The 13334-nt window shown below is 44.9% G+C and overlaps 1 protein-coding gene across 1 annotated transcript; it reads left to right on the top strand.

Moving 5' to 3' along the window:
• The first annotated feature begins 372 nt into the window (after window positions 1-372).
• LOC130190651 (transmembrane channel-like protein 7) lies at window positions 373-8991 on the top strand. The gene is made up of 16 exons (XM_056410173.1): window positions 373-484; window positions 2088-2352; window positions 2486-2634; window positions 2734-2889; window positions 2983-3068; window positions 3155-3300; window positions 3380-3527; window positions 4099-4281; window positions 4483-4628; window positions 4805-4919; window positions 5923-6020; window positions 6638-6821; window positions 6907-7037; window positions 7734-7889; window positions 8093-8171; window positions 8264-8991. The coding sequence occupies exons 1-16, from the start codon at window positions 466-468 to the stop codon at window positions 8462-8464; spliced, it is 2262 nt and encodes a 753-aa protein (XP_056266148.1). The 5' UTR covers window positions 373-465; the 3' UTR covers window positions 8465-8991.
• The last annotated feature ends 4343 nt before the right edge of the window (window positions 8992-13334 follow it).

Below are 13334 nucleotides of genomic sequence, written 5' to 3'. Positions count from 1 at the left end.
TTAAATGAAATAATTTATTTATACCCAAATCCTACCAAACTGACTCCAGATCAGCACGTACACACATGGACATGGGACACGCCCACATACACACACGCACCTAGGTGAAATAACTGTTTAGGGAAAACTGCTTTTAATGCTGGCATACTAAACATTTGGTGTTACTTTGTAGATATTACAATACATTTGGCAATGATAGCAATGCTGTTGGACTTTAAAAGCAGTGTATATGGTTTGGCGCCGGCATATTTTGAGTTCTGATATTGGGCTGGTTTTTGGGCTGGGTTTTATTGGCCATTGAGCTGGTTTTGTCACACAGACCTGGCAACCCTGCGCCTGTGGGACTGCAGGAGAGGCTTCCTGACAGCGGAGTCAACTCCCTGTTGAACGACAGTCTTCTCGCTCAATTGTTTATAATAGTATTTAATAAGTTTATATTTGTATATTTTTTCACAGACGGAAAACATGGAGGTCGTCGACTCAGGTAAAGTTGAAGTTAGCCAGCGCAGTACTCGTGTTTTGAAGCTGACTGTTTTTTCTCTCTCGATAAGTTAGCTAGGTGAAGCTAACCGGCTAACGAGGCTAGCCTCGGACTAACAGCCGAAAACAACCGAACATCTTTGACCTGCTTGGAAATAAAACATTAAAAAAGGGCCTTTTGGTTTTGTTACAGTTGTTCGGTTTCGTCTCTTTGACTCAACTGTCTGCTTCTCGGTTTAGCTTTTGTTATTCTGCTGCTGGGTGAACACAAAAAAAGTGACGACATTCTGTGTGTTGTTTTCTCGCTTGTTTCACCAGGTGTCGTTAATTAAATAACAAGCAGTCCTTTGGAGCCGATGTTACGGTTTAAGAGGCGACCGTGTTAACTAGCGACTTTGAACCGAACGCGTCCGTTGCCGTAGTTACAGACAGCTATTGAAAATAGGAAGACAAGTAGCTGCCTTAGTGAATGCCGCATTGTTAAATTTGTATAGTGTATATATATATATATATATATATATACACTACCGTTCAAAAGTTTGGGGTCATTGAGAAATGTCTTTATTTTTCAAAGAAAAGCACAGTTTTGTCAATAAAGATAACATTAATCAAAAATACCCACTATACATTGTTAATGTGGTAAATGACTATTCTAGGTGGAAACGTCTGGTTTCTAATGAAATATCTCCATAGGTGTATAGAGGCCCATTTCCATCAACGATCACTCCAGTGTTCTAATGGTACATTGTGTTTGCTAATCGCCTTAGAAGACTAATGTCTGATTAGAAAACCCTTGTGCAATTATGTTAGCACAGCTGAAAACAGTTATGCTGGTGATATAAGCTATACAACTGGCCTTCCTTTGAGCTTGAAGTTTGAAGAACAAAATTAATACTTCAAATATTAATCATTATTTCTAACCTTGTCAATGTCTTGACTATATTTTCTATTCAATTTTCAATTCATTTGATAAATAAAAGTGAGTTTTCATGGAAGACACAAAATTGTCTGGATGACCCCAAACTTTTGAACGGTAGTGTATATGTGTGTGTATATATTATGTATATGAGAGGGGACACTGCATTACGCAAATAAAACCAAGCGGCATTCACGAGGACAGCTATACGTGTTCTCTATCCTATTTTTCGTAACTACGACAACAACGGACCAGTTGGGCTGAAAAGTCGCCAGTTAACACGGTCGCGTGTTAAACCGTAACACCGGAGACACTAAACTGTCAGTTTATGTGAAATATCTGCTTCTTTCATTCAATTTATAATATATAACTACCTCCCAACATGTAGATCTCAATTATTATTCACAACTTTTTTATTGGGAAAGTTGCTTTTGGCAGTAAAAAAAAAAGTACCATCTGAAGGCTTCTATGGGAAGTCAGTTTAAGAGTTGGTATATTCTGATTTTGACTAAAATTGTGATCAGTATCTAACAGTAGATTTGAATCGTCCACAAAGGTTGGCAGCTGTGTTTTTCTTTTCTTATTATTTTGTTCAATTGTCTGTCTTGAGTCTTTATCACCATCTGTCAATTCAACTCATAAATTAACTCTTCATGATCTAATCGTGTTTATATCTATTCACATTTTCTAGTCTTCTACACTGACCATAGTGGCCGAGTCAAAGGTAACCCGCTGTTGGACCAGCTCCCCAGCTACCAGTCCCTGCTGTACCGCAGGAAGTCATCGACTGTTGGCCCCAAGCGAAGAAGCAGCTCCAGAGCGCGACGCGGCTCCTCTGGCAGCGGGAAATGGGGCTTGAGCACCGTCGGCAGAAATGAGGAGAAGCAGAAGCTTCTGATGGCTCAGAGACCCATCAGGGAACTCCTCAAGACCATGGCCGAGAAACGCCGAGACAAGTAGGAGAAAAAAAAGATGTTAAACAGACCTGTTCAAAAGGTTCAACCCCTCATTTTTTTAAATTGTTGGCTATGTTTAAAAAGTATCATATCTTCAAAACTTCTCAAAAAAACCATTGTGTTTTACTGTTAGAACCCAACGCCTGGAGGAGAACCGAGAGCTCAGCAGTTTGGGCCAGAGGGTGCAAAGCACCCGCAGGTACCTGAGGAGGCTGAGGGACGATGCCCATGAATGGCTGAGCTCCTTGAAGCTCTGGAGGGGAGACATCCACCTCATAGAGGGTGAGCGATGAAAAATGAGATGGACTGTCCTGAGTACACACACACTTGTGCTTAATTGTGTCCCTAAAAAGTAAACGTCTCCTCCTTTCCACTCAATAGGGATGTTCGGCACAGGCATCCTGTCCTACTTCTCCTTCCTGCGCTTCCTGGTCACGCTCAACTTGATCATCTTTTTGCTCATGTTCAGCTTCGTCATGTTGCCCATCATCATCGCCCCGACCGCTTCGGGAAACATCACCTACAACCAGAACGACGGTGAGGGGACGCCTGCTTGTTGGGAACCTCGAGCCTAATAAACAAGGCGGTGCGCGGTCTTCATGCTGCTTTGCTCCTGTGTTGTTGCTGCAGGAGGGCTGTGCAGTGTTTATCCGAGCAGCGCCCGTCGAGGTCTGGTCATCTTCCACGAGCACATTACTGATCTGCTGTCGGGTGGAGTAAGTCCGATCGAATGAATTCTGGATGAACGAGCAAGGTTTTCGCATTTTGGTTTTTTCCCTCATCTTCGACGCTTCATCCGCAGGGCTTTCTGGAACAGACCTATCTTTTCTACGGCTACTACAAAGTGGACAAAATACACTTTCCGAACATCACTTACAATTTGCCGCTGGCCTACCTGCTGGTCACCATAGCCTACCTGTTCCTCAGTCTCATCTGGATAGTTAAAAGGTAAATAAAAGTCCAAAAAATCATGGTTGAATTAACTGGGAAGTTTCCGGAAACACCTTGGAATATCTGTTTCTTCAAGGTCGGCGACGGGATTCAAGCGTAACCTGGTTCAGGACGAGGATCGCTTTCAGAGCTTCTGCAACAAGATCTTTTCTGGCTGGGACTTCTGCATCACCAACGAGAACGCCGTGCGGCTGAAGAGGAGCAGTTTGCTCTACGAGCTCCGGGTGCGTTGTTAGCGACTCTTCGTTCGTTGTCGTTGTTTAGCCAGAGCATGCTCAGAGTACAGTGTACAGGGTTCGTACGGTCCTGGAAAACCTGGAAAAGTCATGGAATTTTATAACGGTCATTTCCAGGCCTGGAAAAGTCATGCAAAAAACTTAAATCATAAAAGTTTTGGAAAACTCATGGAAATGTTATAATCACGTGTTCATTTACGCCGAGTTTGAAATAATTAATATGTTTTTTTAAAAGAAAGATGCTCAGAATATAAGCCGGCGTACGCTCTCAATACGCACAATTTTCTACATTTTTCATGTTTATACTGAGATTTCAGTTTGGTCATGGAAATTTGGTTTAAAGTCATGGAAAAGTCCTGGAAATCCATTGGTCAAAATGTGTAAGAACCCTGAGTGTAAATACACCTCAGTAGCAGCATAGTACCGGACAAGAATCTAGCTCTCTGCCGTACATTCTTTATATTTAAGAGACTTTCAAAAAGCTCTTCTCGGGCATGACGACTGATTTCTAGTTTTTTTCTTGCCTCAGAATTGAGTGGTTTTATTCTTATCTTCCCAGACGGATTTGGAGGAGGAGAGGATCAAACAGAAAATAGCCGATCGCACCCGTCGGGAGAGATGCCGGATTTACCTCATCCGCCTCATCCTCAACCTCTTTGTCGTCGGCGTGCTGGCCAGCTGCTTCTACAGCATTTACGAAGCCACCATCTTCTCCCAGAAAGTACAGATGGATAAGATAAAGGTAATGACATGTTGCTGATGGCCTTGAACTCCACTTCAGCCTTTTTATTATTATTATTATTATCCTTCTTTCAAACTTCCTTCAAAGGCATGCACTTGGATCCAGATTTTCTTTGAGTGATATCACTCGATCTTTTTCAAACGAGCTCCTGAATCTTCGATGTCCGTTCAACGGACGACGCTTTTTTTTCTATGATTGCAGGACAATTTCATCGTGGATCTCATCTACGAGTATCTTCCCTCGATCGTTATCACCATGGCCAACTTCGTCACCCCCCTCCTCTTCTCTGTTATCATCAACTATGAGGACTACTCGCCCGCGTTTGAGATCCGCTTCACGCTGATGAGGTGTTCATTCATCCTCTCTCTTACTGCTAACGGTGTCCTCTGGCACATTAAATGCATTAGGAGACGAGTGGTATACCTGCCATGAAAAGATAATGCAAAAAAAGGAGGATTTAATGTGTAAAAACTAGGGGAAATATTTGTTTCCGTGATTTAATTTTCCTTTTTTGTCCGTCCAGGTGTGTCTTCATGCGGTTGACCAGTATCGGGGTTCTGCTCTTCTCTCTGTGGTCTCAGATCACTAAATGTGAACAGGAGCCGTGCGTTTGCGGCTACAACCACAAGCTTTACTCCGTAAGTCACGTTTCTGCATTCCAGTGCGATACACGGGAGGGAGGTCCCGTATCGGGGCCGATGAAAGTGTTTTGAAATGGACCGGTACCAGTTATCGAGCCACGGCGTGCCCGATCACGTCCTTTATTTTACATCGGTTGTCACGTACGTGTTTTGTTTTTTTACACGCGGAGCTTTCAGCGAGTGCAGTGACATCAACTCTCCTGTAGGACAACATAAACAACAACAAAACACGGCGTGAGACTGGTTCACGCCGGTTGTTGAGCTCACGTATGCACACTTTTCAGTTCAGCTCGGTGGGAGAGGATCTTGTGTTTTGCTGTCGTGTAATGTGCATGGTTTTGGAATACGAATAATTTATTTTTTATCCTTACGAAAGGTGTAAATAAAACGACAACAAATACACGATACGGTTAATTTGAGTCACTCGAAGCCGAAGAAACAAACAAGAATGAAAACACTTTTAAGAAAAGGAGAGATGAACTCCCATGAGACAGCGACACGGACAAAACAAATTACAGAGAGGGTTTGTTATTTGATACTTTGTTATTTTGTAAACAAACAAAAAAAGAATCAAACCAATCGAGAACAGCTACTGTATTATCTGAGGAAAATAGATGCATGGGATCTGGAATCTGGGGCATACAAGCTGGATGGTGACAGTGATCCCTTTGAGTAATACACAGGTGCCCACAAGCTCGATGCTTATTGACTCCCTGAAACTATTGCAAAGTTATTCGGATTGTACATTAGTTAGATTATAAATACAAAAGGTATGCGATCATTTATTCTTTGGTCTTAATCAAATATTCCCTTCATTGGCAAGTGAGCGCCACATAGTTCAGTCCTTTGTCACTCGTTTGGGTTTCCACTATATAATGCATTCTTAAACTGTTCCATAGCTCCCAACAATGTCACGGTAATATATATATATATATGTGTGTGTATATATATGTATATATTCAAAGTATGGTTTATTTACCTGTTTATTTGTCGTCCACAGTGTTGGGAGACCCGTGTGGGCCAGGAGATGTACAAACTCACCATCTTTGACTTCATCATCATCATCGCCGTCACAATCTTTGTGGAGTTTCCCAGGAAGTAAGTTTTCATTTATTTATGTTTGTATCCTCTTGCCGAACACTTTTACTTCGAATAATTCCATTTTCAGATCACAAATCAAAACCCGCCTGTTCAGAACTGCTTTTAAAGTGCGATTGTGTGCTCTACGTTCTAATTACCTTCGCATTGAAAATGCGGAAGGTAATGTTTTGATCGCCGTGTATTTATTTATTTATTTGTATGCGTGTTACTCGCATAACTCAAAAAGTATTAAACCGAATCGCATGCAATTTGGTGGGATGATTGGTTATTGTCCGGGGACCATTTGATTAGATTTTGGGATCGATCGGGTCAAAGGTCAAGGTCATGAAAAGGTCAACATCTTCTTTTTACCATAGCACGGTCAATTTCTATCCAATTGGCATGCAACTAATGCCAAAATGTTCATAATTCAATGCCCAATCTTGTGATATGCGAAGGTATGCGCTCTACCGAGTGCCCATTCTAGTTGTATATATTTTAGGATGATTTGATTACGTGAAGTGTACCTTCAAAAGCGCTGTATAAATCCAATTTATTATTATTATTTTTATATATTTTTTGTTCTCCGGTCATATGTGACCGTGTCCGTGTGTTGTTCCTCGTCCCTCCTCTAGGCTGATCGTGAACTACTGTGACTGCGGCGTGGCGAGGTGGTGGGGCCAGCAGGAGTTCGCCATTCCTCAGAACGTGCTGGAGATCGTCTACGGTCAGACCATCTGCTGGATCGGCACCTTCTACAGCCCGCTGCTGCCGGCCATCTGCACCATTAAATACTTCTTCATCTTCTATATCAAAAAGGTTTGTTCGATATCAAACGCTACGCGGATCAAAATATCCGACGTCGTGGAAGTTTGCGACGTTCCGCCCGCTCTTTGGTTTTTAGGTCTCGCTGATAGCCAACTGCCGTCCGGCCGCGCGGCCGTTCCGAGCGTCCAGCTCCAACTTCTTCTTCCTGGTCGTGCTGCTGATCGGCCTCGCGCTGGCCTGCCTGCCCGTGTCTTTCAGCGTGGCTCAGTGAGTAACGCGTGCTGCGTTTGTCCTTCAGCTCATTGGTCACCTCTGGATCTCTGCTGTTAAACACACGACCGGTCAGACGTTTTAGAACAGCTCAATGTCTCTAGAAGAAAGACCTACACTCCTAAGGGTTATAATGGTCCGACAGTCTTCCTTTGTTAAATGCCTTTATCTTCCCATTATAAGAGGAAGTAGTATATTCTACTTCCTGCAGTACAATACTGTCCAAATAATGCGTAAGAGTGTGTAGTAACAGTCTGTTACAACACAGCTGTTATACAGACAGGGTTTGTAAGTAGTCAACACAAGTTGAGACACTTATAGGAATTGTTAGCATCAACTTTCAAGACTTAATTTACTTCTAGAACATGCAGAAGAGCTGCACGTTGTTAACCCATCACTTGTTCCTTTTTTATAACTCTGAAATGCACATTATCTTTCCGTTTTTGGTAACCTAAACTTTTTAGTTTGACCTGGCAGTTTGCCGCTGACCTTTGTACCATGTCAGATTATTCACTGGACTTTAAATGCTTACATTTCAATAAAAACTACAAAAAATAGGGGGTGTTCTAAAACTTTTGACCGGCAGTGTACGTGGAGACATGATATTTGGCGTCTCACCGACCGAATAAATGAAGCATCGCTCGTTGCTACCGGTTACACGCGACTCACGCAACCCCGTTTCTTGCTCCACAGGATAAACTCCTCCCAGGCCTGTGGACCGTTTGTTAACTACAACACCTCCTGGGAGGTGCTGCCAGCCACAGTGTCCGAGCTGCCTCATGGAATCAAAACGCTCCTCTTCGCTCTCTCCTCGGAGGCCTTCGCCGTCTCCTTCTTTGTCGTCACGTGGTACGAGTGTGAATGTGTGTGTGTGTGTGTATCTCTCTGGGGGGGGGGGGGCTGTGCGTGTGTGTCTAAGTGTGAGTCTGTGTGTGTGTGTGTGTGTGTGTGTGTGTGTGGTGTTCCAGTATTTAACTGTTTATAACACGTGGTCTTTTCTCTCTCTTTTTGTAATTTCTTTCAACATTTTACTCCCCCCCCCTCTTCTGCAGCTTGGCCATGTTTTATGTAATCGCACTAGCTGGAGCTCACAAGAGAGTTATTAACCAACTCAGGGAGCAGCTCGCCATGGTAGGTTTTTAACAAGCGAGTCGAGTTGCACACACACACACACACACACACACAAAAGGGGATCTACTATCCGTGTCTCTTTCTTTCCCCAGGAGGGCCGTGACAAGCATTTCTTGATCCAAAAGCTGTGCCAGGCCCAGAGGCTCTCTGCCATCAAGTCACCGGTGTCCAAATCCCAGCCGCGCAAAAGCAGCAGCAGAAGCAGCCCGAGCTATCACACCAGCTTCTCCAACAACTTTGACGAAGGTGTGTTTCTGGCGCACTCGCTCCACGACTCCTTCACACACGCGTGAGGGCCGGATGTTACGGACCGGAGACCGGAGTAGAAAACCACATGAATATCTGAAAGGATGTGAGCGGCTATGGACTTGTTGACGTTTGTGTTGTGTCTTTTCCGTGTTCTTGTGTCGACAAACTTCTTATCATGAAAACTACGAGGAGGCTACGATGTTCAAGTATTTTTTTAAACCAGAATGATCGTTGCCGGTCGGATGGTTTGTGGCATTTTTCTTCTTGTGGCATCTTTTCCTTCCGAGAAGGACTTGACTTACTTTATATAACCACTGGCGGAAAAAACCTTCTGAATTGTATGCACTTTAAATGTATTAACACTAGTGTTTTCTTACTTTTTTAACTTTTGTGTCTACATTACAGTCTGTTCATTGTGTGTCTTTATCAAAAACACTACGGGTGTGTGGTACTTGGTTGTATTTTTCTAACCCAGGGCGCTAAACTGCAGCCCCCTGCTCCTTAATGACTAAGGATGCGTCAAATGCAGAGAAGAAATTTCCCACGGGGATGAATAAAAGTGTACATTTCATCTTTCGTTCTACTGCAAATAACTAATACATTTCAAAAAATATAATCTGACTGATTTTAAAGATTTTATATAACTTTCCTAAATAATGTACATAAGAGACATCATATAAAATACAACACACACACACTTATATTTTGAGAGCAAAACTTGGCGGATACTTCTTTGTATCTTGATATATACAAGTGGCCTGATAAACACGGTTCTATAGCAAACCAAATGTTTTGACTTTTGCAACTGTCCATAAAAAGTGTACATCACTGAATATGTAAATGCACATTTTAGACAGTTGACGTACCTTTTTGAATCTCGTCTGATTCTTTCTGTAAGCGGTTCAATTGCTACTGGAACCGGGCGTGCAGATAGTGGGCAACCATGTCCCCAGACCGTACGTTATTAATATATATCTTATCTGTAGGTTATTTATCCTGTATTTTTAAACAATCTATCATTTCAAATGGAAGATTAAAGAAAAATAAGAAAGGCTACTGTAATGTGTGGGTGCTGGTAAAATGTCAGATTTAGGGAATAAAATGCTGTTTTACTTTATTATGGCGCATTGTGTATATAACTGGTGACTGGACAATAAATACTCAAATTTGTCAAACAATCGTCGATCTTTACCTTCGCATTGAAAATGCGGAAGGTTATGTTTTGATCAGTGTATTTATATGCGTGCGTGCGTGTTGTTCGCATAAGTCAAAAAGTATTAAACCAAATCGCATGAAATTTGATGGGATGATTGGTTATTATCCGGGGACCATTTGATTAGATTTTGGGATCGATCGGGTCAAAGGTCAAGGTCATGAAAAGGTCAACATCTTCTTTGAATCGCATGCAATTTGATGGGATGATTGGTTATTATCCGGGGACCATTTGATTAGATTTTGGGATCGATCAGGTCAAAGGTCAAGGTCAAGGCCATGAAAAGGTCAACATGAGATGGCGCGGCTGTGTCCAGACGCCGTCGAGGTAGCTCCGCGGAGATTGTGCGCTCTTTTAGTTTTTGTGTTTATTTTTAATGTTTTCTTTGCCGCAAACACATCGGCACTAACAGCATACGACCACAGCACACTTTTGGACATAAACTTTTGCGCAAAACAAGGGTTTTTGTCCACTTTTTCCATCGATCCAGCGTGGCCGGCAGAGATCGTAAGAGCGAACCACAACAACAACAGTGGAGCCGCTACTACGGGGACGAAAACATCGAGGGAAACGGAGCGAATTCTGAACAGACTGAGAGTTCAAGCCCACCGTCCACCTCTGCCCAGCATCCTTCTTGCTAACGTCCAGTCTCTGGAAAATAAGATGGATGATGTTAGGGCAAGGATCAGATTCCAACGGGACATGAGGGACTGTAACATCTTTTGTCTGACGGAAACATGGCTGACCCGCTGGTGCCGGATCGAGTCATATGCCCAACCGAGTCCTTCTCTGTTTTCCGTGCAGACAGAACGGAAGAGTCTGGTAAATCTAAGGGTGGAGGGTTTGCTTCATGACTAACAACATGTGGTGCGACCCCAAGAACATTAAGACTCTTTCTCGCTCCTGCTCGCGAACCTGGAACATCTGACGATCTCATGCCGTCCATTCTACCTTCCCGGGAGTTCAGCTCGGTCATCACCACAGCCGCTACATTCCACCACAAGCGGACACCGACGTAGCACTATCGGACCTACATGATGTGTTATGTCGGCATCAGAACAAGTATCCCGACGCTGTGGTGGTGGCTGGGGACTTTAATAGGCTAACCTAAAAAGTCATGCCGAACTTTCACCAGCACATTACGTGTGCTACCAGAGGAAAGAACGTTGGACCACTGCTATACGCCATTCAAGAGAGGCTACAAGGCTGTCTCTCTCCCTCCGCTCGAAAATCAGACCATGCCGCCATTTTTCTGCTTCCGGGTACCGCAAAAGATCGCGCGGAAGCGGTAGTGACGAGGAACGTGAAGCGGTGGTCTGACCAATCAGAGGCTGAGCTACAGGACGCTCTGCGTGTCGCCGACTGGGACATGATCCAATCCAGTTCCAGTGACGTCAGCGAGTTTTGGAAGTAGCAATGAGCCTCATAGCAACGCTTAACGGACACCATCGTCCCCACGGTAAAAGTTAGGGTCTTTCCTAACCAAAAGCCGTGGGTTGATAGATCCATCCGTGAAGCTGTGAACGCCCGCATTGCTGCCTATAACTCCGGTCTTGTATCCGCAACATGGACGAGTACAAGGCAGCGGTCTATGGACTGAGGAGGCGGTGAAGGAAGCCAAAGGAGGTACCGAGACAGAGTGGAATCACAGATGGAGCAGCGCGACACCAGGCGCCTATGGCAGGGGCTACGGACTATCACAGACTACCAGAGCAGACCCGCGCAATGGTGAGTGCCGACGCATCCCTAGCGGACGACCTGAACTCATTTTATGCACGGTTTGAGGCTAGCAACAACAGCGCTAGCTCGCCGCTAACAACAACACCGTTAGCGTAGCCGAGGTGAGTTCTACCGCTGGACGAACACACACTCTCTGTGACCGAGCACAGTGTGAGGAGGGCTCTGTTGAGGGTGAACACCAGGAAAGCTGCAGGTCCAGATGGCATATCTGGGCGAGTACTGAAGACCTGTGCTAACCAGCTAGCTCCAGTGTTCACCACAATATTCAACCTCTCCTGGCTGAGTCCGTGGTCCCCGCCTGCTTCAAGAGATCCACTATTGTCCCTGTGCCCAAGAATGCTTCTCCAGCATGTATGAATGACTACCGACCGTGGCCCTCACCTCGGTGGTCATGAAATGCTTTGAGAGGCTGATAAAGGACTACATCTGCGCCTTCCTCCCTTCCTCCATGGACCCGCTGCAGTTTGCTTATCGCCCAAACAGATCCACAGATGATGCTGTCTCCCAGGTACTGCACACCACACTCTCTCATCTGGACAGCCAGAGGGGGCTATGTGAGACTGCTGTTCATTGATTATAGTTCAGCTTTCAACACCATAGTCCCCTCCAGACTGGCCGGCAAGCTGATTGAGCTGGGACTGGACACCCCCCTGTGTGCTTGGGTCCTGGACTTCCTGACCGCCAGGCCACAGGTGGTCAGGGTGGGCAGACACACCTCCAAATCCCTCACCCTGAACACAGGATCCCCCAGGGTTGCGTCCTCAGCCCCTACTGTACTCCCTGTACACACATGACTGTGTGGCCAGGTTCAGCTCCAACACCATCATCAAGTTTGCGGATGACACAGTGGTGGTGGGCCTGATCTCCGACAACGACGAGAAGGCCTACCTGGAGGAAGTTGCTGATCTGTCACTCTGGTGCCAGGACAACAGCCTCATCATGAATGTCACCAAAACTAAGGAGCTGATTGTGGACTTTAGGAGGGTACAACAACAGAGGACGTACTCACCACTGGGGATTAACGGGACTACTGTGGAGAGGGTGAGCGGGTATAAATACCTGGGAGTCCACATCACCGAGGATCTGACATGGTCAACAAACACAGACACTCTGGTGAGAAAGGCAAGGCAGCGCCTCTACCACCTCAGGCAGCTGAGGAAATTTAAAGTTTCCCAGAGGATCCTTCAGTCCTTCTACTCTGGAGCTGTAGAGAGCGTCCTGACAGGAAGCATCACAGCCTGGTTTGGCAACTGCTCCGCTCAGGACAGGAAGGCTCTGCAGAGAGTAGTGCGTTCGGCTGAACGCACTATTGGAACTACACTCCCACCCTGCAGGACTTGTACACCAGGAGGTGCAGAACCAGAGCCGCAGGATCATGAAGGATCCTCACCACCCCAACAACAGACTGTTTCAGCTGCTGCGGTCAGGCAGGCGCCTCCGTAGTCACGCTGCAAGAACAGAGAGACTGAGACGGAGTTTCTTTCCTCAGGCCATCAGGACTGTGAACTCCGACCTCACCAGGACCCCCACATAGACCCACACAACTGCCCCTCTTAGGCACACACACACACACACACACACACACACACACACACACACACACACACACACACACTTACTGTAAATATTGTGTTGTTTTTTATTGTAAATAGTGTGTACTTGTTGCCCTTGCACATTCCTGCTGAGCATTGCCACTTTCATTTCACTGCACACCCTGTGTGTGTATGTGACAAATAAAAAATCTTGAATCTTGAATCTTGAATCTTCTTTGAATCGCATGCAATTTGTTGGGATGATTGGTTATTATCCGGGGACCATTTGATTAGATTTTGGAATCGATCGGGTCAAAGGTCAAGGTCATGAAAAGGTCAAAATCTTATCCAATTGGCATGCAACTAATGCCAAAATGTTCATAATTCAATGCCCAATCTTGTGATATGCGAAGGTATGCGCTCTACCGA

Source organism: Pseudoliparis swirei, chromosome 24 (genome assembly GCF_029220125.1).
Source record: "Pseudoliparis swirei isolate HS2019 ecotype Mariana Trench chromosome 24, NWPU_hadal_v1, whole genome shotgun sequence".
Taxonomy (NCBI): domain Eukaryota; kingdom Metazoa; phylum Chordata; class Actinopteri; order Perciformes; family Liparidae; genus Pseudoliparis; species Pseudoliparis swirei.
This window is presented reverse-complemented; position numbering and strand designations above follow the sequence as displayed.

Bases quoted from the DNA above. Each gene is read 5' to 3' on its own strand.
- LOC130190651 (XM_056410173.1), top strand. The intron at 2,635-2,733 runs GTGAGCGATGAA...TCCACTCAATAG, and splicing joins AGACATCCACCTCATAGAGG to GGATGTTCGGCACAGGCATC. The intron at 4,629-4,804 runs GTGTTCATTCAT...TTGTCCGTCCAG, and splicing joins ATCCGCTTCACGCTGATGAG to GTGTGTCTTCATGCGGTTGA.